The sequence below is a fragment of the Ostrinia nubilalis genome, chromosome 23 (assembly GCF_963855985.1).
Source record: "Ostrinia nubilalis chromosome 23, ilOstNubi1.1, whole genome shotgun sequence".
Taxonomy (NCBI): domain Eukaryota; kingdom Metazoa; phylum Arthropoda; class Insecta; order Lepidoptera; family Crambidae; genus Ostrinia; species Ostrinia nubilalis.
Window position 1 is genome coordinate 1,031,611 of NC_087110.1, and position 27,960 is coordinate 1,059,570.

Below are 27,960 nucleotides of genomic sequence, written 5' to 3' on the forward strand. Positions count from 1 at the left end.
ATAACAAGATATTAAATAACAACGGGTTCAGCACCTTCTGCCACTTGTGGCGTAGAAATATTTACATTATAGCATTAAGTAGGTATACATAATTATAGAAATCATTCATATTATATTTTATCATTAATTAAATATTACATGGGTATATTATTATTTTTTATAATAGGTACATTTCATTAGTTAACCACCACCAAAATACTCAGTTTATCACAATATTGTATGGTAATATTTTTCCTCATTAGTCGTCAATCAATCATTGAAGTCATATAAAATATTCATGTCTAAAAATTCATTAACAGTATAAAAACATTCTTTAATTAGCCAATTCCTTAATTTATATTTAAATGTACATAATGTCATATTTCTGATATTAGGAGGGAGCTTGTTATATAATTTTATTGCATTGCAGTACACATTATGAAAATACAATTGAAGTCTCGCGGGTGGTAAATAGAGCTTAGTTTTGTCTCTTCTTCCTCTATTGTAAATAAATACACATTTAATTTCTAAATGAATGATTATCATATACCATAAATGTGACTTGAAAAAAGACCTCACTTTGGGCTCACCTCTGGGATCAATTAGACCAAATTTTATGGTTATAAAACCAAATAATGATCACACGTGTTCTCTTTAACAGATGGATAGCGATTAATCCCAACTTAACAGTTTTATAGGCATAAAAGTTGGCTCAAGCGTAACTACCTATTTTTTGAAGAAGTGACTCTGGATCCTTCTAAAGACACATTTTTGGGGTAAAAAATTGGGCTTTTAAATGGTGCCAATATTGGTGGGAAGTGAGGATGCATACGGTTTAAAGTCCTTGTCGCGGGAGGTGCGATTTATTTGATGTCGAGTGTAGTTTTATGTCCTGACAAATAATTCAAATTCAAAATATTCACAGCAAAATACATATTACGTTGAACAATTTACAAAAATACATAGAATAGATTTTTATAGCTAAAGCCCGGTCCGTGAGCACGTAGAATCCCGTCCAATGACCCCAAGCTGCCCATCCTTGTCGCTCGCACGTAATTATGTTGCTGTCGCGCTCACACACGCTGCCGCCCGTCGCACAGTCGCGACAGCAATATAATTACGCGCGAGCGATAAGGATGGGTAGCTTGGGGTCATTGGACGGGATTCTACGTGCTCACGGACCAGGCTTTAGTTCTACGTCCCCATAGATATTATAGCCAGTTGACTTCGTAAGGATTTAGGTACTTTTATGCCCGTTTTCACCATCCATCCCTAATTTTCAAGTGACCTCTATGGTAACACATAATATGAATTTTGTTTTCATAGGGGTCACTTAAAAATTAGGGATTGATGGTGAAAACGGGCATTAGTCTCCTCTCCCGGGAGGTGTATGACGTAAAAATTGGAAATCGGTCGTTGTGATTCATTTGTGGAAATCCTTAGAGAAGGCTTTTGGCGGGCACTTTACGTCACTTGGCTGAAACAAACTAACGGACGGCAGCGTCACCACTCATTCATCACAGAGCCAACGCAACTCACATTGTCAACACTCGTGTGGCGTAAAATTATGAATCCGTCAGATTATAATATGCCTAATTTAAAAAAAAAATACAATTTAACCTAACCTAACCCACTAGTTTACAATCTCACGCATCATATTATAAACTGACGGAGTTCACAATAAGGGCTATCGTTTTAGCGCTCACCAGTTAGCGCCACTGTAGAGTAAGGTCCTGTCACTTGCTAGTAGCGAAGACAGTGGCACCAACTGGTGAGCGCTAAAGTGGTAGGAGGACTATCGCATTTGCACCCATCAAGATGGCGCCACTGTAGAGTAAGGTCCTGTCAATCGCCAGGGGTGCCAACTGTTAAGTATAAAAACGATAGCCCTCATTCAAAACGTCTCTTACCGGTGCGCGCGCGGGTTGAGTCCGGCGACGTGGCAGCAGTAGTTGTTCATGACGTTTTGCAGCATCAACAATCGACGGTATACTTTCTCACTCACTGGCAGGACATAGCCTACGCCACCGTCGAGGGTCGCTGGAAGATACAAAGAGATATTTTTTAAACCATTAAGTAGTAAAGAAAGACTCGGAAATAAGGAGTAATACACAGGAAAACCAAAGTAAACATCTTAGCCCGAAAAATTGCCAAAATAAGCGGCAAGATTTGGGCAAGTAGCTGGTAGAAGTGATGGCCGTAAGGGTAGAAAAGTCTCAAATGGCGACCATAAATCACGCCTAGACGTAGTATAAGGCAGGCCTCATTTTGAAAAAATTACAATCTGATGAAGGCAGTACAATCTCGGTCGTTGTGGAAATCCTGTAGGAAAGCCTTTGACCAGCTGTTCTTCTTTTGGTTGAAACAAATGAATGTCAACCTAAAAGGTGGATAGACGACCTCATAAAGTTGCAGGTAAAAGTTCAAAGCGTCAATTTTTTTTTGAAAATTTGTATATTGGTACTGTAAGAAAGTTTTTGCATTGTGAAGCGTCATGTTAGCGGTTTTGTTTTATTTTTTAAAATTCGTGTTTCGACGTCTATTTATGTGTAATAAAAATTTACCATTAAGTGTTCGTGAACGAACGTGCATGAGTGTGGGCAAATGAAACAAAACAGTGCAGCGTGATTCTTCGGATTCTCAAGTAGATCATTATGGAGTCTCAGTAAAGCACCACAACTTTACTGAGACTCAAAGGGTGGGAAGGTGTATCATCTATCATCTTTCATTATATCATTAGCCTAAGTCCCATCCCACTTGGTCCCATTTTGTAACAAGTCTCACATGAAACGTGAAAATGGCACAAATCAAGTCGGCCTCGACGTGTATTGCCAACATCAAAAAGGAAGCAGAAGTAGAAGAAGAATGAAAACTCACTGAACATAGTGACGTGCCGGCGCAGCTTGTCCCCGGGCGAGTGCCGCGCCGCGATGCGGAACATGGCGTGTACTTGCTGCCCCAGGTGGTAGTCGCACTTCTTGATCAGCCGCTGGCCTGGCGGACGGACGACCCACGTTAATGGAGCGAGTAAAGCTCGATATCAGTGAAGTCACAGTTCAGGCTCAGTACCGGCACAGTGCGAAATATTCTTTCATACAGTTTCTATGAAAGCATCCCCACTTTTCAGTGTCAGTGCCGACACCGGCAATCACAGATTATTCGTTGACGACGATATTTTTTGTCGGATCACGGACATCAAACATCAAAAACAAAATAACTTACTTCATAGTTTCTGAACAGGAATATTGAAACAGCTCTCTGACATTTTAAAATATTCAAAATATTTCACTGACGCATCAGTGCTACACTGATACTGAACTGAGCGGACACTGTAACGGAACTGTGGCTTCACTGATATGTGTGAATCGAGCTTAAGTAGCAGATTACATTGGTCTATTACCTATACGTGGATCTGGTAACCAGGTGATCAAAGTGGATTCCAAGCGACACTTTGGTAACATTAAAGGTCCAACTTGATCACCTAGGTGATCGAATTGGAATACACCACATTACATTTAGGCCCGGTTTTCACCAAGGCGGAGAAGAGCGGAGACGAGAGATGTGTTTTGAATAACCAATCAGATATCGGTATTTCTACATTTCCCTTCCGCTCAGCTGTTGCCTACAATGCCTTCATTGGTTGGGTTGTTGGCGGTCAAGCTGTAAATCCTGGCTACACAAGAGTTGCAGTGGTGGGAACGAGAGGTGGGAATAGTCCCGTTCCGCTCAGTTTCGGTGAAAATGGATCAAGCGGAGCGGAAAGGATATATTATGTAGAGTGTCATAACTCTTTTTCTCGCCTCGCACACCCTAGTGTCATACGATTCGTAGACAACAATAGATTGACAACTACTCACAGCTCACATCTCTTGCCCTTTCGTATCGTATCCTCTCCGTTCCGCTTTGGTGGAAATAACCTGCCAGCTTCTCCGCACATCTCTCGTCTCATCTCCGCTTTCGTGAAAACCGGGTTTTAAGGAGTTGACCTGGCACGGGATTATTCCCACCTCTCGTTCCCATCGCTGAAGTCAGGACTTCAGCTCGACCGCCAATAAAAACCCAACCAGTGAATGTTAAGTTTGTCCCGGGGGAAAGTTCTGGCATTGGACCCGCAACGAAATTAATCAGAAGAACATAAAAGTTCGAAGTTAAGTTAAGTTGACAAGGCAGCCTGGACTCTATGCACTAATATTCAAGGGCGACAATGACTCACCGCCATAGCTCTCTCGCGCTTGAGGCTGGTACATGAACAGCGCGAGGTTGCCGTCCGCCTCGCTGACTAGGAAACCAAGACTCGTGTTGTCCACCATGAACTCCATCTCGTATATCTACGGGAGAAAACAGCATATATTACATATTTTTCAGTACAATTTCAAAGATAATAATGCAACGATCAAACACCTCATACACATAAAACGCGTGACGTGACGAGGGCATAGTGATCGACTCGCTTTTCGATTACTTATTTTCGTAATGACATGTGGATTCCCCAGGTTAATGCAGTTCTGAGCTGTGTTTGATACCACCACATGAAATCAATTTAAAGTATTCAGGGTGAATTTTTAAGAGACCTGCAACAGTCGGATAAACCTCTTTTTAATCAGATAAACGTACAAAGCTGTGCAAGTATCCGATATCTAATGAACTTGTCTGCTAATGTTCTGTGCTGTGTTTGTTGCCATTACAGCGAGATGGTCTCAAATACATCAGCTACATACATCGTTCGATTAAAACTGCTATCATTCTAACCCACAAAACCCCTAATTTGATAAACTTACTAACCTGTGCACTTCTCATTTCACTGGACACAAGTAACAGCGTTTTGTTACAGCTACCGTTCTAGATTTTAAAGAACCACAATTTTATCCATTAGAAATTCTTCTAATCCAATAATCGTAACTAACCTGTGCACTCCTTAGGTCTCTCGACACAAGTGATAACGTCCTGTGCTGTGCCTGGTAGCGCAGTAAGGAGATGGATTTGTATACATCTGCTACGAGCACCAGATTCTTGACGGCGAGCATCTTGTGCACATATCTGCGTGCCTGTGTACTTACAGGGCAGATATGTACCATCCTAGACTGCATCTCACTTAACACCAGGTGCGATTGCGGTCAAATACCTGCCTTGTTAAGCATAAAGTGACAGCGTTCTGTTACAGTACAGCTAGAACAGATACCGTTCTCGATTTGGATGTTTAAGCCACCATTTTACCCTATAGGAATGCTTCTAATCTGATAACTGTGCACTTTTCAGATCCCTGGACACAAGTATCAGCGTTCTGTCTTACAATACAGCTACCGTTCTAGATTTTAAACAGCCACCATTTTAACCTATAGATCAGAGATTTTTTAACCTGTGGTCCGCGCATATGTAATGGACCATTTAACAATCATAAATAAATGCCATCAAGTATAAGTCCGAAATTTAATCCTCCTTTTTTAAGGACCTCCTTAAATTCGTGCTTGATTTCCTAAGGTTAAGAAACGCTTCAATAGATTGCTTCTTATCCTATAAATGTACTAACCTGTGCACTCCTCAGGTCTCTCGACACAAGTGACAATGTCCTGTGCTGTGCCTGGTACCGCAGCAAGGAGATGGATTTGTATACATCTGCTACGAGCACCAGATTCTTGACGGCGAGCATTTTGTGCACGTATATTTTAACGTCCGAGATTTTAAACAGCCACCATTTTATCCCATAGAAACGCTTTTCATCCGTTAAACGTATTAACCTGTGCACTTTTCAGGTCTCTTCACACTAGTGACAGCGTCTTATGACAATACAACACTTACTTACCGTTCAAGATTTTAAGCTGCTACAATACTACCCTAAACAAATGCTTCTATAGTCTGGTCCGCGAGCACGTAGAATTTTGTCCAATGACCCCAAGCTACCCATCCTTATCGCTCGCGCGTAATTATGTTGCTGTCGCGCTCGCACACTCACTGCGGGCGCCCGTCGCACAGTCGCGACAGCAATATAATTACGCGCGAGCGATAAGGATGGGTAGCTTGGGGTCATTGGACAAAATTCTACGTGCTCGCAGACCGGGCCTTAATCTGACAAACCTACTAACCTGTGCACTCCTCAGGTCTCTCGACACAAGTGACAATGTCCTGTGCTGTGCCTGGTATCGCAAAAGAGAGATGGATTTGTATACATCTGCTACGAGCACGAGATTCTTGACGGCGAGCATTTTGTGCACGTATATTTGCGTGTCTATGAACGCCACGCCCACCAGGTCGTTGTCTTTGAGTTGCCAGATGTAGATCTGTGGGTTGAATAAAAATTCAAAATATTTCATTGAAAAATCACATTCGTTTCAAGGTTATTTTTTATGTGACAGGAGGCAAACGAGCAGACGGATCATCGGATCGGATGTAAATGTTTGTTACTCTTTCTGAAAAAACTACTGAATGGATTTTGTTGAAATTTTACACTGTATTATTGATTACATGTCAGAGTTAATTGGTCAAATTACAATGATAAGTGTTAGCCTAGGCGCAGACTACCGATTTTTAGTTGGGCGATAATTGGATCGGGATGTTGATCAGTATGGAGATGTATGAAAGTGCGCATATTACACTGATTGGGTATCGGCCGATTCTTCATACAAATTAAAATCGGTCCAAACTATCGGCCAACTAAAAGTTGGTGGTCTGCATCTAGGCTTAAATAAGTCAGTTTTTCTGCGATAAATTAAATTGAACGTAAGCAAAAGGCATTTATCTAAAATGATAACTCCTGTGGCAAGTTCGTAAGGCAGCTGTTGAGTGGAACATTAAAGTTGATCTACAAGGTAGACCGACGACATCATAAAGGTGGCAGGAAGGAGCTGGCCGCAGGCTGCTACTAACAGATCAACATGGAAATCATTGGGGGAGGCCTATATTTAGCAGTGGACGTTCTATGGCTGAAATAATGATGATGACGATGATTAATGAGAAATATTATAGTTACCTTTTGCCCCACAGCAGATATCAGATACCCCAGCACTTGCGTCAAAGCAGTGACGGGGCCTTTCTGTTCCTTCGCGTATAACTCCTTAAACCTGTTCTTGGTGAGCGGCTGGCCTGGCTCCGGAACTACGTCTATGATGTCGTAGATTATTATCTGGAATTAAAAACAATATCATAGCATTAGTATAGGTCACGCAGCACAAGCAAAGATTTTTATTGATGAACTACACTAAACTGGGGACCACCAAACACATTGACAGAGGGGCGCCATAATCGTTCAACTTTATAATTTCCAACATGGCAAAAATCGGAACCAGCGAACACTATATTATTATTATCTTACTAATATTATAATTGCGATAGTTTGGATGTCTGGATGTTTGTTACTCTTTCACCCAAAAACTACTGAACGGATTTTTATGAAACTTTACAGTATTATTGTATATAATTTATGACGATTTGTGACAAACTAAATTTCACGTGGGTGAAGCCGCGGACCAAAGCTAGTTGTTGCTATAAATCCTGCCTTGCCTTTCGTAAAAAATAATAATAAAATTGAGGAATTTGGTGGCTTGGTCGTCAACATATTAATATGGCGTGGTCGTCACTTAGTCTATTCAGTATTTCCATGAATTGATAAGTTTATAATGGACCATAATTAGATAAGCAGAGCAATATGAAATAAGTTCCTCACCCTTCCTCTTGACGTGATGTCTTCGCTGTAATTGTAATTTGTTCCTATTGCTATGTAACCGCGAAGTCCTGATCTGCAAAAGTAAATGTAATTTTAGAAGATGATAATAAAGTAAAGAATACAAAAAAAAGGTACCTAAAGAGAGAATGGGACTAATACCATCTCTTGTTCCCATCGCTGCAACTCCTGTGTAACCAGGATCTACAGCTTAACTGCCCATAAAAATGTAACCAGTGCAAACCAAGTTTGTCTCGGAGGAAAGTTTAACTCATAGGATGCGCAACGACACCAATCAGAAGAACATAGAAGTTCGGAGTGGAACATTTCCCTCAAGGCCGGCTCGCTCTAGAGTGAACCATAACTTAGGACGGAGCCGCGGATGAATGGCCCATAGTACAATAACACAAAACTACTAAATTTATTTATTAGGTACACCAACAAAGTCACATACCTACATAATACAGTTCATACATTTTAACATGGTTTAACACATGGTGCGTATATGATTTCAATTACAGGTATACACAGCATTTCTTTTTGCAATGTTAGGGAACTTATAATTGCGCCCCCTTTCGACCATACAAAAATTCCTCTCCTCCAGTCAAGATTATTTATTGGTCTTATCGAGCAGTCTGGAATGCATTCTCTCAGCGGTCCCAGGTTTCTTACAGATGGTCCGCGCCCCCCTTTATAAGTCTTTGCGCCCCTCCTGGGGGGCGCGCCCCACATTTTGCGAACCAATGCCGTAAGGTTTTAGTATTCCCCGCCCTTCCGTAGGGGAGAGCCTCACATTACCCATTTTCACTGCCCGCAACTGGTACATGAGTATGCAGTTTCTTTTTTTTTATCCACAACGTGGAAGCTCTTGGCCTGTATCTCACCTGATGGCAAGTGATGATCAGGCCGAAGGTGGGTCAGGACCTCTAACTGCCGGAAAACAACAATGCTGTTAACATTGTTGTTATGGCGACAGACTTGGGTAAGATGGTGGTAGCTAGCCAGGCGGACTTAGAACAAGCCCTACCACCAACGAAACCGAACAAAAAATCTGCCCCCATTGGGAATCGAACGCGGGACCTCTGCGTCTGAAGCAGGTGGTCTTACCACTAGACCACAGAGGTGGTTTCATGCTTTACCTGACGCAAAAAGACGCGACAGTTATCTGGTATCCAGGTGAGACGGTTACCTGGTGTCCTTCTGAGACGGTTACCTAGAACCCTGATAAGGCTATTACCTGGTGCCCTCGTAGGACAGCGCCACGTTCTTGAGGCAGGTGACGTGCTCCCAGTCGTCCAGCTCGATGCGCGTATTCGGGATTAACTCCCAGGATACCGGAGAGAACAGTGCCACGGAGAACCGCTCCTGAAGCGTTACCTGGTGCCCTGGTGAGACGGTTACCTGTTGTCCTTCTGAGGTGGATACCTGGTGTCCTTCTGAGATGGATACCTGGTGCCCTAGTCAGACGGTTACCTGGTGTCCAACTGAGACAGATACCTGGTGTCCTTCTGAGACGGTTACCTGGTATCCTTCTGAGACAGTTACCTGGTGTCCTTCTGAGATGGATACCTGTTGTCCTTCTGAGACAGTTACCTGGTGTCCTTCTGAGACAGATACCTGGTGTCCTTCTGAGACAGATACCTGGTGTCCTTCTGAGATGGATACTTGGTGTTCTTCTGAGACGGTTACCTAGAACCCTGATAAGGCTATTACCTGGTGCCCTCGTAGGACAGCGCCACGTTCTTGAGGCAGGTGACGTGCTCCCAGTCGTCCAGCTCGATGCGCGTGTTGGGGATCAGCTCCCAGGATACCAGAGAGAACAGCGCCACGGAGAACCGCTCTTGAAGCGTTACCTTGTGACCTGGTGAGACGGTTACCTGGTGTCCTTCTGAGATGGTTACCTGGTGTCCTTCTGAGATGGATACCTGGTGTCCTTCTGAGATGGATACCTGGTGTCCTTCTAAGATGGATACCTGGTGCCCTAGTCAGACGGTTACCTGGTGTCCTGCTGAGATGGTTACCTGGTGTCCTTCTAAGATGGATACCTGGTGCCCTAGTCAGACGGTTACCTGGTGTCCTTCTGAGATGGATACCTGGTGTCCTTCTGAGTTGGATACCTGGTGTCCTTCTGATATGGATACCTGGTGTCCTCCTGAGTTGGATACCTGGTGTCCTTCTGATATGGATACCTGGTGTCCTCCTGAGTTAGATACCTGGTGTCCTCTAAGATGGATACCTGGTGTCCTTGTGAGACGGTTACCTGGTGTCCTTCTGAGAAGGATACCTGCTGCTCAGGTGAGACGGTTACCTGGTGCCCAAGTGAGATGGTTACCTGGTGCCCTAGTCAGACGGTTACCTGGTGTCCTTCTGAGATGGATACCTGGTGTCCTTCTGAGTTGGATACCTGGTGTCCTTCTGAAATGGATACCTGGTGTACTTCTGAGGTGGATACCTGTTGTCCTTCTGAGGTAGATACCTGGTGTCCTTCTGAGATGGATACCTGGTGTCCTCTAAGATGGATACCTGGTGCCCTAGTGCGACAGTTATCTGGTATCCAGGTGAGACGGTTACCTGGTGTCCTTCTGAGACGGTTACCTAGAACCCTGATAAGGCTGTTACCTGGTGCCCTCGTAGGACAGCGCCACGTTCTTGAGGCAGGTGACGTGCTCCCAGTCGTCCAGCTCGATGCGCGTGTTGGGGATCAGCTCCCAGGATACTGGAGAAAACAGCGCCACAGAGAATCGCTCTTGAAGCGTTACCTTGTGACCTGGTGAGACGGTTACCTGGTGTCCTTCTGAGACGGTTACCTGGTGTCCTTCTGAGACGGTTACCTGGTGTCCTTCTGAGGAGGATACCTGGTGTCCTTCTGAGTTGGATACCTGGTGCCCTGGTGAGACGGTTACCTGGTGCCCTGGTGAGACGGTTACCTGGTGCCCAGGTGAGACGGTTATCTGGTGCCTAAGTGAGATGGTTACGTGGTGCCCTGGTGAGATGGTTACCTGGTGTCCTTTTGAGGTGGATACCTGTTGTCCTTCTGAAGTGGATACCTGGTGTCCTTCTGAGACGGTTACCTAGAACCCAGATAAGGCTGTTACCTGGTGCCCTCGTAGGACAGCGCCACGTTCTTGAGGCAGGTGACGTGCTCCCAGTCGTCCAGCTCGATGCGTGTATTCGGGATTAACTCCCAGGATACTGGAGAAAACAGCGCCACGGAGAACCGCTCTTGAAGTGGGTACGGGAACCTGAACAGAAATACAGAATACACATGGTTATATTTATTATATTTATATTATCATCAGGTAATTTAGTCACTCATTATCATAATTTCAGCCATAGGACGTCCACTGCTGAACATAGGCCTCCCCCAATGATTTCCACAATGACCGGTTGGTGGCGGTCTGCATCCAGCGCCTTCCTGCTACCTTTATGATGTCGTCGCCAGCCCCATCGGCCGTCAGTTCGTCAGTCTTTAATTTACCAGAAGTAAATGAAGAATTTGCCTTATTCTCTCCACAGTGGCCAGGCTACTGTAGACGTCACTGTCACTTGCTAGTGGCGAAGACAGTGGCGCCAACTGGTGAGCGCTGAAGCGGTATGAGGGCTGTCGCATTTACACTCACTCACTGTAGAGTAGGGTCATGTCAATCACTAGTTAGTGGCGCCAACTGTTAAGTATGTAATACTTAACAGGTTTCCTTGTCAGGACTACGAAATCCTAAAAACTATAGCCCTATTAAAGAAAGGCGAAGCAGCGGGCAAAGGCTGTAATATAAAGCTGACCTGTCTCCTTTATTCTCATTGGACTTTTCTTTATCTTCCCCGTTAAACTTGTAGTAAGTCTGCGTGGGGTGTGACGTAGACGCGACCAGGCAGTAAGTCTTGGACTCCATGTGGTACGTCACGAAGTGCAGCGTCATGTGATGATGAGGGCTATCGTATTAGTGGTCACCAGTTAGCGCCTCTGTTGAGTAAGGTCACTTGCTAATGGCGAAGACAGTGGCGCCAACTGGTAGCGCTGAAGCGCTAAGAGGACTCGCATTTATACTCACCAAAATGGCGCCATTGTAGAGTAAGGTCACTGTGACATTTATAGAAAACAGTGGCGCCAACTGGTGGGCGCTTAAGCGGTAGGACTATTGCATTTCTACTTACCAAGATGGCGCCACTGTAGAGTTAGGTCACTGTGACAGTGACAGAAGACAGTGGCGCCAACTGGATAGCACTGAAACGGTAGGCTCACATTTGCACTCATCTGGATGTCACAAATGTAGAGTAGGGTCATGTCTAGCGGTGCCAACCGTTAAGTAAAAAAACGATGGCTGTAATATAAAGCTCACCTGTCCCCCTTATTCTCATTGGACTTCTCTTTGTCCTCGCCATTGAATTTATAATAAGTCTGCGTGGGGTGTGACGTAGACGCGACCAGGCAGTAAGTCTTGGACTCCATGTGGTACGTCACGAAGTGCGGCGTCATATGATAATGAGGGCTATTGTTTCAGCAATTACCAGTTAACGTCACTGTGAAGTAGAGTCACTGTCACAGTGACAGAAGACAGTGGAGCCAACTGATGAGAGTTGAAGCGGTAGGACTATCGCATTTATACTCACCAAAATGGCGCCATTGTAGAGTAATGTCACTGTGACAGTGACAGAAGATAGTGGCGCCAACTGATGGGCGCTGAAGCGGTAGGACTAGCGCATTTGTACTCACCAAGATAGCGCCACTGTAGAGTTAGGTCACTGTGACAGTGACAGAAGACAGTGGCGCCAACTGGTGAGCGCTTAAGCGGTAGGACTATTGCATTTCTACTTACCAAGATGGCGCCACTGTAGAGTTAGGTCACTGTGACAGTGACAGAAGACAGTGGCGCCAACTGGATAGCACTGAAATGGTAGGATCACATTTGCACTCATCTGGATGTCACAAATGTAGAGTAGGGTCATGTCTAGTGGTGCCAACCGTTAAGTAAAAAAACGATGGCTGTAATATAAAGCTCACCTGTCCCCCTTATTCTCATTAGACTTTTCTTTATCTTCCCCGTTGAACTTGTAGTAAGTCTGCGTGGGGTGTGACGTAGACGCGACCAGGCAGTAAGTCTTGGACTCCATGTGGTACGTCACGAAGTGCGGCGTCATGTGATGATGAGGGCTATCGTTTCAGTGCTCACCAGTTGGCATGACTGAACAGTAAAGTTACTTGCTAGTGACGAAGACAATGACACCAATTAATGAGCGCTGAAGCGGCATTATACTTTCGAATTTGCACTCACTAGGATGGCGCCACTGTAGAGTAAGGTGTGACAGTGACAGAATATAGTGTTGCCAACTGGCGAGCGCTGAAGCGGTAGGACTAACGCATTTGTAGACACTGGGATGGCACCACTGAGTAATGTCACTGTAACAGTGACAGAAGACATTGGCGCCAACTGATAAGCGCTGAAGCGGTAGGACTAACGCATTTGTAGACACTAGAATGGCACCACTGAGTAATGTCACTGTGACAGTGACAGAAGACAGTGGCGCCAACTGATGAGCGCCAAAGCGGTAGGAGAACTCGCATTTGTACTCACCAAGATGGCGCTACTGTAGAGTTAGGTCACTGTGACAGTGACAGAAGACAGTGGCGCCAACTGGATAGCACTGAAACGGTAGGCTCACATTTGCACTCATCTGGATGTCACAAATGTAGAGTAGGGTCATGTCTAGTGGTGCCAACCGTTAAGTAAAAAAACGATGGCTGTAACATAAAGCTCACCTGTCTCCCTTATTCTCATTGGACTTTTCTTTATCTTCCCCATTAAACTTGTAGTAAGTCTGCGTGGGGTGTGACGTAGACGCGACCAGGCAGTAAGTCTTGGACTCCATGTGGTACGTCACGAAGTGCGGCGTCATATGATAATGAGGGCTATCGTTTTAGTGTTCACCAGTTAGCGCCTCTGTTGAGTAAGGTCACTTGCTAATGGCGAAGACAGTGGCGCCAACTGGTAGCGCTGAAGCGCTAAGAGGACTCGCATTTATACTCACCAAAATGGCGCCATTGTAGAGTAAGGTCACTGTGACATTTATAGAAAACAGTGGCGCCAACTGGTGGGCGCTTAAGCGGTAGGACTAGCGCATTTGTACTCACCAAGATGGCGCCACTGTAGAGTAAAGTCACTGTGACAGTGACAGAAGACAGTGGTGCCAACTGGAGAGCGCTGATGCGGTAGGACTAACGCTTTCGTAGTCACAAAGATGGCGCCACCGTAATGTCACTGTGACAGTGACAGAAGAGAGTGGCGCAAACTTATGAGCGCTGAAGCGATCAGAAGACTCACCTTTTCACCCACCAAAATGGCGCCACTGTGCAGCATCTTGCCAATCGCTATTGGTGCCATCTGTTAAGTAAACGATATCCACCTGTACAAAGCTCACCTGTCCCCCTTATTCTCATTGGACTTCTCTTTATCTTCCCCGTTGAACTTGTAGTAAGTCTGCGTGGGGTGTGACGTAGACGCGACCAGGCAGTAAGTCTTGGACTCCATGTGGTACGTCACGAAGTGCGGCGTCATTCGGATGGGGACTTTCCGCACTGGCCAGGGAGCGTCGTAGGATAGGTGGGTGGGTAGAGCGCAGATGCGGAGCTCCGACTGGGAAAAAAGGTTTTGCATGAGAATACATAGATAAAAAATTTATTGATACACACAATACATATTATAAAGTACGTTGAGGACTTTGCCTGGGCCATGATGCAGGAGACATCTAAGGCCCAAAACTGACGGTGAAACGCAACTGCAACGAAACTGCAACTGCTTTTGAGTTTCATCTAAGTTTCTGCCATAGCGTCCGTTGAGAGACCACACATGACGCGACCAGTTTGAAACTTTCAGTTTCAGTTTCATTCATCAGATTCATCACAAAGTTGCGGTTTCGTTGCAGTTGCGTTTCACCGTTTGTTCTGGGCATAAGTCAAACCCCAAACGGCGTCTGCCCGGGCCCATTCTTTGAAGGGCCGCTCTTGATTAGTAGAATCAGCGGTATAAATGTTGCATGATAGCATGTGTGTAATATTAACGAATGCCTACTATTGACGTTGCAATGACCAAGCAGGGTACATGTTTAGCTCTAAGACACCTACAATTTAACATCCAATGTACTACATGATGCATTGATTAAATGAATTATGAATTAGAGCAGATCGTAGCCTGCTAAAGTGGACAAGAAGGCTTTTCTACCAGGGCCACGAGAAAAGCCTTATGTACAAATTTATTTTGGCATTAAAGTTTTGCTCGAGAAAAATAAAGGCTTGCTTGAGAGCGAGTCATAGCCTGAGACGGAACTGCGGACGAATGTCCAAGTTAGGACAATAACTTGCGGCTTGGTTTTATAGGGCTCCAGTGGACACCGTCGGATTTTAGTGGGTAGGCTCCGTCGTGGATAGGGGAGAGCCCCACATAGCCCACTGGACGTTTCCATCGGTCAGGGGGTAAAGCATTTCCCGACGTAAAAAAGGCGCTGGATGCAAAGACTGCTGTTAATCTGAAAATCATCGGGGGAACCCTATCACTGGTCTATGTTCAGCACGGGACTATTCCCACCTCTCGTTCACCTGCAACTCCTGTGTAGCCAGGATCTACAGCTTGACCGCCAATAAAAATCCAACCAGTGAAGGTCAAGCTTGTCCCGGGGAAAAGTTAAACTGTCATTGGACCCGCAACGAAATTAATCAGAATAACATATCTATGTTCAGTAGTGGACGTCCTGTGGCTAACATGATGAAAGACTGTAGTAACACGTGCGTCCTGTCATTGGTCGCGCGTCCTGTCATTGGTCGCGCGTCCTGTCACTGTTAGCGCGTCCTGTCACTGTTAGCGCGTCCTGTCATCGGTCGCGCGTCCTGTCATTGTCTTAAGATACAGCAGCGACTCACATCGGCAGTAAAGTACAGGAAGCCCTGCGGACAGTTGGTGTTGTTGAACGAAGCGAAGGCGACGACGGTGGTGTCTGAGGCCGCCAGCGGGTGCAGCCGGATCTCCCCGCGGGCCGTCAGTAGCAGCACGTAGGGCGTGGGCCCGCGTCCTGTCATTGGTCGCGCGTCCTGTCACTGTTAGCGCGTCCTGTCACTGTTAGCGCGTCCTGTCATCGGTCGCGCGTCCTGTCATTGTCTTAAGATACAGCAGCGACTCACATCGGCAGTAAAGTACAGGAAGCCCTGCGGACAGTTGGTGTTGTTGAACGAAGCGAAGGCGACGACGGTGGTGTCTGAGGCCGCCAGCGGGTGCAGCCGGATCTCCCCGCGGGCCGTCAGTAGCAGCACGTAGGGCGTGGGCCCGCAGATGAATACGCCGTTGTAGCCGCCCACGTTTCCTGTGACACAATAAGTCTATTAGTTTTTGCAAGTAGGCTTTTGAAAAACACTTTTACATACTTTGTCAATGATAAATAATGAGGGTTATTGTATTTGCCCTCATCAGTTGGCACCATTGTAAAGCCCTGCCTGTCACTCACTAGTATCTAAGATAGTGGTGCCAACTTGTGAGCACTGGAAGGATTGAAGGACTATCTAACTAAGATGGCGCCATAGTAGATTAAGGTCGCTCGCTAGTGGCACAGACATGGCCAAATGATAAATGCTGAAGCGGCACGACTGTCACTATGCACTCACTAGTATGGCGCCACTAGAGAGTAAAGTCCTGTAACTCTCCAGTGGCGCCAACTAGTTAGTGCAAATACTATACCCCTGATTAACTAAAATTAATAAGAGAACCCTTTTTTGTGTGTTTTACCCTACAACTGCTTTGGGATAATAATGGACCAGTGCTGAGAACAAACAGCGCAATATGTTGACAAATTAAAATCAAAAGTCTCAGTTACTCAGTAACCATGGCGCTTGCAACAGTGCCGAAATATCGGAAACTCAAAATTAAGGTACATGGTAGCAATCCCGATGTTCGGTACATAGCTAAGCTACCTCCAATGCAAGTCATCATCATCATCATCATCTCAGCCATAGGACGTCCACTGCTGAACATAGGCCTCCCCCAATGCTTTCCATGTTGATCGATTGGTAGCGGCCTGCGTCCAGCGCTTCCCTGCTACCTTTACGATGTCGTCGGTCCACCTTGTAGGTCAAAGTCCACTCACCAAAGTATCGCATCTGCCTCACATGCTCCCTCAGGAAGGTGCCTTCGTACGAGTCAGCGGGCGGCGGCTCGCCACCCGTGTAGCCGAATGGAAAGCTCACGTTCATTCGGGAGAAACGCATCTTTAAGTTGCCTCGGGGGTATTTGTATGCCTGTAAAGATATGTGAACTTTATGCCATGGAGATACAGTTGAAAATATTTAACAAGACTGTGGTGGAAAAGATGTCACGTCGATTTGAAAGCTCACAAAAGAAGTAGGGATTAATGAGAGTTGTATACCTGGAAAGATTTGCTTTCACTTTGGAACATACTCTTACGCCCGTATTCACAAACGATACTTGCTTAAGTGAAGCAGCAAATCGAACGCACAGCGTTGATTAGAGCTCTGTGATTGGTTCGAGTCACCCGGTGCGTCCACGCGCACTATGAGACCTCATAGTAATGTTTGTGAATACGAACGTTATTCGAATGTACTCATATCATTATACCTATTTAAACCTTTGTGAAATTGATAGTAGAAAATGCGATTCTTCTTTCAGTGATGTATCATATATGATTCACGAGGTTTGATCTTTTATAACATGAGTAAAAAGAACCCAAACCTTTCTCATGTCCCACATCCCCAATACGGGATACACCAGCATATGTGATACACAGTCACAAGTATCACATATGATCAGGGATGTTATGGATATGAAGTTTCTGTTACGGATACGGTTACGGATATTCGTTCGTTCGTTCGTTTCAGCCGAAAGACGTCCACTGCTGGACAAAGGCCTCCCCCAAGGATTTCCACAAAGACCGGTCCTGCGCCGCTTGCATCCAGGTACTTCCCGCGACCTTCACCAGATCATCGGTCCACCTAGTGGGAGGCCTGCCCACGCTACGTCTTCCAGCTCGTGGTCGCCACTCAAGAACTTTTCTGCCCCAGCGGCCATCAGCTCTTCGAGCTATGTGCCCCGCCCACTGCCACTTGATTTTAGCGATTCTGCGGGCTATGTCAGTCACTCTGGTTCTCCTACGGATCTCCTCATTTCTGATTCGATCACGCAGGGAAACTCCGAGCATAGCACGCTCCATCGCTCTTTGGGTGACCTTGAGCCTTCTTATGAGGCCCATAGTAAGCGACCACGTCTCAGAGCCATACACCATCACTGGCAACACACACTGGTCAAATACTTGTTATATGCCCGTGTTGTACCCACTCCTCTGAAGGTTGGAGACACTACACTCGAAGTTGTTGACAATTATGTATACCTGGGACAAACAGTCCAGTTAGGTAGGTCCAACTTCGAGAAAGAGGTTAATCGTCGAATCCAACTCGGCTGGGCAGCGTTCGGGAAGCTTCGCGAAATTCTCACGTCCGAAATACCGCAGTGTCTCAAGTCAAAAGTATTTGACCAGTACGGATATTAGAATGATATTATACCGGTTTCGGTTACGGTTACGGATAGTAAATCATTTCGGATTCGAAATCGAATCATATCCGAAAGTTTCAGATAATTTCGGTTACGGATATTAGAATTTTAAAATGGTAATATTCAATTTCAAATACTTAGCAAGATGCTGCGCGACACATATAGCCACTTTATGTACTACTAGCTGACCCGGCGAACTTTGTTTCGCCTTAATGGCAATAAATAAGCAGACTTCTTTTTTAATTTCGAACGGGATAAAAAGTATCCTATGTCCTTCTCCTGGCTCTAAACTACCTCCCTGACAATTTTCAGCTAAATCGGTTCAGCCGTTCTTGAGTTATAAGTGGAGTAACTAACACGAGTTTCTTTTATATACAGTCGTGGTCAACTAATTAGGGACAGATAGAATACTAAGCAATATTAAGTGTTCATATCCTATTATTGAGAGCTTCATTCGAGATTACTGACTGTTACTTTGTAAACATATTGACTATCAAGTATTCTAGTTAATAGAATACAATAACAAAAAAAAAACTTACTAATCTAATAAAAATTCTTAAGCAAAACACATGAATTGATAATTATGGTACGGATGGCCTGGCCACCTAATTAGGGACGCTTAAGGTTTTCCCTCAAAATTAAAAAAATAAAAAGTAACAACTTTTATTCTGTTCATGTATAATTTCGGCGACAATTTTAAAAGCGACATTCTTATCGTGCGAGTTAAAAACGCATCAAATAATTAAAGGTAATGGGTCGAAAGAAAAACAACAATGCGCTAAGTTATAATCAATCTTTATCAGCGTGGATGGCCATACCGGAAAATTGCAGATCATCTGAAATGTTGCAAAAACATGATCTACAATGCAGTGGCTTATTTCAAAATCATGAAACCACAGAAAGTGTGCCTAGAAGGAAGAGGCCAATAAAAACAACCCCACAAGACGATCGCAGAATGGTCACTCTCGCGAAGAGAGACCCCTTTAAGGGTTCCATTCTGATCAAGAGCGAGGTTTTTGGACCAGAACTGACTGCTGGAGTATCAGCGAGGACCGTCAGAAGGCGACTGGTGGAGGCAAAGCTTGTAGGAAGAGTTGCTCGAAAAGTTCCACTACTGAAGATGGAACACAAAGAAACAAGATTGGCGTTTGTAAGAAAGTATGGACATTAGGCTTTTGCTCAATAGAGAAATGTGCTGTTTTCTGACGAGACCAAGATAAATCTTAATTCATCCGATGGCAGACAATACATGCCATGACCTATAAAGTCCGAAATGAAACCAAAGTAAACGAAGAAGCAGGTGAAACATGGAGGCGGCAATCTTCAAATCTGGGGCTGTTTTTCTGAATATGGAGTAGGACCTATAAAAGGAACTGTAGGTAAACTTGATCAATTCAAATACAAAGGAATATTGGCAAAAACGATGCTATTGTATGCTGAAGAAGTCTTTCTTACCAGTGTCATGAATATTTCAACACGATAACGACCCAAAACATACCGCGTACTCTGTTTAATCGTTCTTAGCGCAACAGTCAGTGACGGTACTAGATTGGCCCGAAAACAACCCAGACTTAAGCCCGATAGAGCTTATGGTATAAAGCGAAGAAAAAAGTTGCAGCTCAACGTACTGGCACTAAAAATCAGCTTTCCGAGGCATTTGAAGGTTTTAGGAATAATATTTCTTTACAAACCTGTAATGATTTCATTGCATCGATGCCGCGCCGATGTCAAATGGTTATAACCAACAAAGGCAACCATACTGGTTATTAAAAATACGTTTAATGATTTTGTTTTGTATTCTATTTTTATTAATGAAAACATTTTATGTAATAAACACTTAAATAATTACCAATTTATTTACATTTACAGAGAAAGTGTTACGTGTCCCTAATTAGTTGTCCATCCCTAGGTCAATAAATGTGTAGGTGGCAATGATTTATTTATTTTAAAAATATTGATCGCAACTAGCTAGTTTCTTCTCTGGCCTTTAAATATTTAGAATACTAGCCAAATTACTTGTTACTAATAGGCACAAGCTACAAAGCCTCGTGAAGATTTTTTTTCGGACTGGAGAGACGATCTTGTGTTTTAGTCATATAGCGTCCCTAATTAGTTGACCACGACTGTATATAGATGACGGTACTTATGATAAAGGTAAAACAGGCGGGTACCAGAATTGTGCCAGGGGATGCCAGACAAGTAACAAATATTAAAAACATATTTATTAAACTCCGCCTTTATCCGAAACTTTGAATCGGTTTTGGTTACGGTTACGGATATTTTTTTATTTCGGATATCCGATAGTTTCGGTTATGGTTACAGATATCCATAACATCCCTGCATATGATTCACGTACCTGGTAGACCATCAGCGTGTTATCGCATCGCATCAGCATCAGCACGCGAGAGCCTTTGTTCCCGAGCCCAACCACCAGTAGTTCTCGTAATCGGTCCACTGAGGCGTTGTGATACGACTCACATGTATCACATACGACTCACATGTATCACATACGACTCACATGTATCACATGCGACTCACATGTATCACATGAGACTCACATGTATCACATACGACTCACATGTATCACATGCGACTCACATGTATCACATACGACTCACATGTATCACATGCGACTCACGTACCTGGTAGACCATCAGCGTGTTATCGCAGCGCATCAACATCAGCACGCGAGATCCTTTGTTCCCGAGCCCTACCACCAGTAGTTCTCGCAATCGGTCCACTGACGCGTTGTGATGCGAAGAGTTGAGTTGCTCGTCTTCCGCTGGGTTCGGCATGACTGGGACTGATTCTAGGCTGTCTGCTAGGATCTGGAAGAAACAATAATGATGTAATATTTTACAGTATCAACATCTGAGGGCATCTGAGTGTGAGTTTTTCAAAAAATGATATTAAATGTATGACAGATTGTACAGCGCCCCTAGCGGGAAACTTTCAGAAACTAAAATTTTCATACATTTTTTACAAACTAACACTCAGCCCACTGTATTTGGATAATGGATTCTCATTTCTCTCTTATCACCTGATTATTTAGTTTCCATTATTGAAGTACACCCTCAAAGGCAATGAGATGGTTACCATGCCCATCAATCGCCTTTTACGATTGCCACGAACATTGGGAAAGGTCTTATTCTACTCAGACACGGCACGGCTTATAGCTTAACTTATGTAAATACATAAAAAACAGGATATTCATTGACTGTTAGGCACGGTGGTACGAAGATCACAGTGCAGTGTTACCTAGTGTAATAAAAGATCAATAAGGCATTTTTACAAGTCCCAAACGTAGCTTGCCCCATTACTTCGGGACAACGGGACAACGTATGGGTTGGTGCTGAAGAAATGGCGGTAGAAACCGGACTTACCCTATGTCCCGCACAAGCGTCTCTGACCAAGAAGCTCAGTCTCATCTCAGGAAGCGAGTAGAGTTCTAAGTTCCCGTTGCGTCGGATCACGAACAGCCAGTACGTAGGCTTGACCTCCACCAGGTGTTTCTTCCACCATTTGACAAACGACGGCGAATGCACGCCCAATTTTTAATAATATGTACTGCCCGGTACTATGTACTCGATTTCGCGATCCAAACCATCGCTCTGTTCAACTGAACTGTACTGCAATCCGTACACCATGCTTTAGTGCGACTTGACATCTATGTAAGCGATCTAGCGCTGCATGTTTTAAGTTTGCTTAGACGACAGAACTAATGCAGCAGCTGCAGCAAACTATAGTTTTAATTCTTTTCAAAATGGAGCAAGATTTTTACGATGGCTTCTCTATCCTTTATACAACACGATCAAGCTAACCGCGTACCTCGCTGGAATAGAACTCTCCCACGCACATCTCTTCGCGTTCGTCCTGTCCGTACCAGAGCGTTGACATGACGTCACAGCTACCTGGTGAGCAGTTAACTCGACCAGGTTGTAAGTAACTCTATAACTGCCTTTAATAAATCGACTTACCCTATGTCCAGCGCAAGCGTCTCTGACCAAAAAGCTCAGTCTCATCTCCGGCAGCGAATACAGCTCTAAGTTCCCGTTGCGTCGGATCACGAACAGCCAGTACGTAGGCTTGACCTCCACTAGATGTTTCTTCCACCAGCGCGAGATGCGGCGAGGAACGCCAGGGTTTTTAGACTGTTCTGCTAACATTATCTGTGGGGGACGAAATAAGATTGTAAGTCATAAAAGTGATAAAAATTCTTTAAATCTTAGATTAATAATCGACCTTGTACAAGCGCTTCGTCTAAAATGAGACAAGTAACGACAACTGTTTTTGTCTGTCAACAAGACTTTGACAACTGTCAGATCATGTGGAAAAACTAAATCCAGTTAGAAGTGTGCCTCACTTTTCTTGCACTTAGTCGGTTTATAGGCATTATAATTCTATGCTGCAATAAAGCGCTTTTATTATTTATTATTAATGCAAAACACTTGTAAGCTTACAGAACAGGTCCAAAGCGCTTACACGTCCCTGTATAACTTTAACCCCTGGTTGAAACTGGTTCCAAAAATATAAAAAGTAAATGTAGCTCGCACACTCACTGCGGGCGCGCGTCGCACAGTCGCGACAGCAATATAATTACGCGCGAGCGATAAGGATGGGTAACTTGGGGTCATTGGACAAAATTCTACGTGCTCACGGACCGGGCTTTAGATACTATAGTTACTATTACTGGGCAGCGTTCGGGAAGCTTCGCGATATTCTCACGTCCGAAATACCGCAGTGTCTCAAGACAAAAGTCTTTGACCAGTGTGTGTTGCCAGTGATGGTTTACGGAGCTGAGACGTGGTCGCTTACTATGGGCCTCATAAGAATTTAGCGATAGCGATAAGGATGGGTAGCTTGGGGTCATTGGACAAAATTCTACGTGCTCACAGACCGGGCTTTACAAGACCGGTGTGTGTACTTACGCTGACCATAGACGCCAGGCTTTAGTTCTACGTCCCCATAGATATTATAGCCAGTTGACTTCGTAAGGATTTAGGTACTTTTATGCCTTCCACAACACATAATATGAATTTTGTTTTCATAGGGGTCACTTAAAAATTAGGGATTGATGGTGAAAACGGGCATTAGTCTCCTCTCCCGGGAGGTGTATGACGTAAAAATTGGAAATCGGTCGTTGTGATCCATTTGTGGAAATCCTTAGGGAAGGCCTTTGGCGGGCACTTTATGTCACTTGGCTGAAAGAATTCTACGTGCTCACGGACCGGGCTTTACAATATTTATGTTCCTACTCACGCTGGCCATAGAAGCGGGCGTCTGGTCGCCGCCGTAGAGCAACTCGTCGTCGTCGTTGAGCTCATAGATGGCGCCCGGCTTGAGGCCTTCGGCTTTCACGTTGCTGGGCGCTTTGCCTTGGAACTCGCCTTTAGCTATAGTAACTATCGTTCGTTTCGGCCGAAAGACGTCCACTGCTGGATAAAGGCCTCCCCCAAGGATTTACATGAAGACCGATCCTGCGCCGCTCGCATCCAGCCACCTCTTGCGACCTTCACCAGATCGTCGGTCCACCTAGTGGGAGGCCTGCACACGCTACGTCTTCCGGCTCGTGGTCGCCACTCAAGAACTTTCCTGCCCCAGCGGCCATCAGCTCTACGAGCTATGTGCCCCGCTCACTGCCACTTGATTTTAGCAATTCTGCGAGCTATGTCAGTCACTCTGGTTCTCCTACGGATCTCCTCACTTCTGATTCGATCACGCAGGGAAACTCCGAGCATAGCACGCTCCATCGCCCTTGAGCCTTCTTATGAGGCCCATAGTAAGCGACCACGTCTCAGCTCCGTATACCATCACTGGTCAAAGACTTTTGTCTTGAGACTGCGGTATTTCGGACGTGAGAATATCGCGAAGCTTCCCGAACGCTGCCCAGTAATAGTAACTATAGTATCTAAAGCCTGGTCCGTGAGCACGTAGAATTTTGTCCAATGACCCCAAGCTACTCTCGCGCGTAATTATGTTGCTGTCGCGCTCGCACACTCACTGCGGGCGCGCGTCGCACAGTCGCGACAGCAATATAATTACGCGCGAGCGATAAGGATGGGTAACTTGGGGTCATTGGACAAAATTCTACGTGCTCACGGACCGGGCTTTAGATACTATAGTTACTATTACTGAGCAGCGTTCGGTAAGCTTCGCGATATTCTCACGTCCGAAATACCGCAGTGTCTCAAGAGAAAAGTCTTTGACCAGTGTGTGTTGCCAGTGATGGTTTACGGAGCTGAGACGTGGTCGCTTACTATGGGCCTCATAAGAAGGTAGAATTTAGCGATAGCGATAAGGATGGGTAGCTTGGGGTCATTGGGCAAAATTCTACGTGCTCACGGACCGGGCTTTAGAATATTTATGTTCCTACTTACGCTGGCCATAGAAGCGGGCGTCTGGTCGCCGCCGTAGAGAAGTTCGTCGTCGTCGTTGAGTTCGTAGATGGCGCCCGGCTTGAGGCCTTCGGCTTTCACGTTGCTGGGCGCTTTGCCTTGGAACTCGCCCTTCACCTGTTGGTAATAAAGTTTATTTTTGCATGAATTTTTTATAGGCAAGGCAGGTGGACCGACCACATCGTAAAGGTAGCAGGGAAGCGCTGGACGCAGGCCGCTACCAATCGATCATCATGGAGAGCATTGGGGGAGGCCTATGTTCAGCAGTGGACGTCCTATGGCTGAAATGATGATGATGATGAAGGCAGTTGATGACAGTAGACAGAGAACACATTAAAAATAACAATATACAAATGGATGAAAGATTGTCTGTAGCACAGCAAGACCACGGGAAAAATTGATCTTGTGAATAGCAGAATTGATTAGGCCGGGAGTAACTAAAGTAGCAAATGCTAAAGTAAAGTAGTAACTTGACTTTCGATGTTTTACGGCAAATAGGCCGGATATAATAAGGTCATATAGCTCTTAGAACTGATGAACATTGAGATAGATACCTCCCGAGAGGGGACAGTGTAGGCAGGTCTCCCATTCGATGGATTATATTCTGGTGAATGTTGCAGGCAGCAATACTGCATCCTTGTGAAATACCTTTGTCATCAGTTTCAGCATACTGATGACAACAGAAGATGCAATTTGGCTGATAAAAAGCTCATACCTGTGTGAGCCTGGATGGCAGCTATCCACTGTCACGGTCACTGTGGAACTTGGGGCTTTGTCCAGAAGATATCTTTTCTCTCTCTTTCGCTTTTAAGAAGCAGTAGAACTCCATACCTGTGCAGGATGAACATCAGGTGGTACCAACAATCCACTGAAGTCCCGATAAAGCACGCATAGGTACATACTTCCGAGCGGTGTATCGGTTAAGGTTGCAGGAAGAGCCTGGATAGCTGTATACATTTTTGGACTTTTGTCTAGAAGACGTCTTTCAAGAAGAAAACGTAACGGTCGCTGTAGATATCCTTTGTTCAGATCAGCACTAGACGTTCTCTAGCTAAGAAGGAGATGAACTCCATACCTGTGCAGGATGAACATCAGGTGGTGCCAACAACTGTTTGAGGCCATGTAGTTTCAATCAGCAGTGGAAGTCTTACGGCTGAGAACAAACCCGCGACAAGCACTTTCAAACGTATGCATCCCCACTTCACACCAATATTGGTACCATTCAAAAGCCTAGTTCTAAACTTCATTTCATTATAGGAAAGGTTTTTACCCCAAAAATGTTTCTTTAGAAGGATTCAGAGTCACTTCTTCAAAAAATAGATAGTTACGCTTGAGCCAACTTTTATGGCTATAAAACTGTTAAGTTGGGATTAATCGCTATCCATCTGTTAAAGAGGACACGTGTGATCATTATTTGGTTTTATAACCATAAAATTTGACAAAGACAAAGACAAAGACATTTATTTGCAAAGAATAGGTTGATACAGATAGTGTTGTAAATACAAAGTGCTCTATTCTGCTAAAATACATTAACATGCAAATTTTTGTCCAGAAATTCCTGAACACTGTAAAAGCAGGAAGTGGTTAGCTATTCCCTAAGCTTTCTGGTCATTACTTTTGCAGGACCTATTTTAAATCTTTCAGGAATTTTGTTATAAACCTTAATGCACATAGAATAACAATTTTTATGACAAAGTGCGATTTTTGGGCAGAAGTCAAATACTAGTCTATTTGCTGACCTTGTGTTTCTCGGGTATACCTCAGCAGCAGTTTTAAACAATTTTGGATGTTGTGTTACAAATTTGTAAATTTCAAGTATGTACATCCCGGGAACAGTGAGTATGCCTAGTTTCACAAATAATGGTTTACATGTTTCAAAGGGCCCTTTACAACATAGAGCTCGTATGCATTTTTTCTGAGCTATGAAAACCCTTTGTATATCGGTACCATTTCCCCAAATGTGAGCCCGGTCTAATTGATCCCAAAGGTGAGCCCGAAGTGAGGTCTTTTTTCAAGTCACATTTATGGTATATGTTAATCATTTATTATGAAATTAAATGTGTTTTTCTTTAAGGATATTTATTGGGCTTTCAAATAACACCAATATTGTTGGGGCACCATTATTGTGTTAAAAGAAAATCTTTAAGTTCGCGTCGCGGGTGGTGCGATTTATTTGCTGTCGAGTGTAGTTGATGTGAAAATTTTCGGGTCTCTGTCCAGTGGGGGATCTCTTTCAGCTAGGAAGAAGAACTCCATACCTGTGCAGGATGAGCGTCAGGTGGTGCCAACAATCCGCTGAGGTCTCGGTATGGCACGCATCGAGCTAGGGCCGGCCGCGCCGGTACCGCTTGCCGAGTTGGTGCTAGACGTCCCGTTTGCTGGAAAACAAATCAAATTCATTCATTTGCTTTTTTTTTTCAATACTCAATACTTCATTGCATTTTACAGCGTAGATAAGGTCTTACAGAATATAATTTGTGAGCATTATGTTAAACAAGCTAACGGGACTATTCCTACCTCTCGTTCCCACCACTGCAACTCCTGTGTAGCCAGGATCTACAGCTTGACCGCCACAAAAACCCAACCAATGAAGGTCAAGTTTGTCCCGGGGGAATGTTAAACTGTCATTGGACCCGCAACGAAATTAATCAGAAGAACATAGGAGGAGTTCGAAATTAAGGTTCGACTTCCCTCCATTGCAAAGCGGATGACAGGTGACAAACAAAGGTTTAAAACCTTTAAGAAAAGATTATGCACCACGGACAATAAATTAAATTAAGGGGGCCTACCTTATGAGCAATTAGCAACTACCTGCCAATAATATTTTTCACAAAATCGCTTAAAAGCACGGAAATTTTTCCTTGTCGCGACAAGATCGGTGTAATAAATGTTAAACAAGCTGTTCTATTTTCATGATAATGTATTGTGATTCTTGATATGACATTAGTGTTATTTTATTTTATACTAGCTTTTGCCAGCGGCTTCGCCCGCGTAAATTTAGTTTTTCATAGAATGTCTTTTTGTAAAATTGTACAAAGATAAGATAAAGATCTATACTAATATTATAAAGCTGAAGAGTTTGTTTGTTTACTTGAACGCGATAATCTCAGGAATTACCGGTCCGATTTGAAAAATTCTTTCAGTGTTAGATAGCCCATTTATCGAGGAAGGCTATAGGCTATATACCATCACGGTACGAGTAATAGGTGCAGAGCAAAAATGATTTTCACGCGTACGAAGTCGCGGGCACTGCTAGTTAATAAGATAAGATTTGTTCTCGTAATTAGCAACCCAATACCGAACTATACAAATACTCATATCAATTTTCAGAATGTAATCTCATTTCTTCCTTTTAGGGGATGAATTCTAAAAAACTTAAAACACATGTTCA

The 27,960-nt window shown here is 44.3% G+C and overlaps 1 protein-coding gene across 1 annotated transcript in view; it reads right to left on the reverse strand.

Annotated features, from left to right (window-relative positions):
- The window catches only part of LOC135083188 (cleavage and polyadenylation specificity factor subunit 1), a 42,047-nt gene that overhangs the window by 1,742 nt on the left and 12,345 nt on the right, over positions 1 to 27,960 (reverse strand). The window contains exons 14-29 of the mRNA XM_063977924.1: positions 26,828 to 26,947; positions 24,548 to 24,686; positions 23,434 to 23,606; positions 22,152 to 22,343; positions 21,558 to 21,725; positions 20,817 to 21,002; positions 16,757 to 16,907; positions 15,801 to 15,979; positions 14,048 to 14,262; positions 10,729 to 10,875; positions 7,637 to 7,709; positions 6,944 to 7,096; positions 6,060 to 6,254; positions 4,193 to 4,307; positions 2,857 to 2,973; positions 1,890 to 2,019 (exon numbers count right to left, since the gene is read on the reverse strand). Coding sequence (XP_063833994.1) covers positions 1,890 to 2,019; positions 2,857 to 2,973; positions 4,193 to 4,307; positions 6,060 to 6,254; positions 6,944 to 7,096; positions 7,637 to 7,709; positions 10,729 to 10,875; positions 14,048 to 14,262; positions 15,801 to 15,979; positions 16,757 to 16,907; positions 20,817 to 21,002; positions 21,558 to 21,725; positions 22,152 to 22,343; positions 23,434 to 23,606; positions 24,548 to 24,686; positions 26,828 to 26,947 — 2,453 coding nt within the window. The remainder of the gene's footprint in view (positions 1 to 1,889; positions 2,020 to 2,856; positions 2,974 to 4,192; positions 4,308 to 6,059; positions 6,255 to 6,943; positions 7,097 to 7,636; positions 7,710 to 10,728; positions 10,876 to 14,047; positions 14,263 to 15,800; positions 15,980 to 16,756; positions 16,908 to 20,816; positions 21,003 to 21,557; positions 21,726 to 22,151; positions 22,344 to 23,433; positions 23,607 to 24,547; positions 24,687 to 26,827; positions 26,948 to 27,960) is intronic.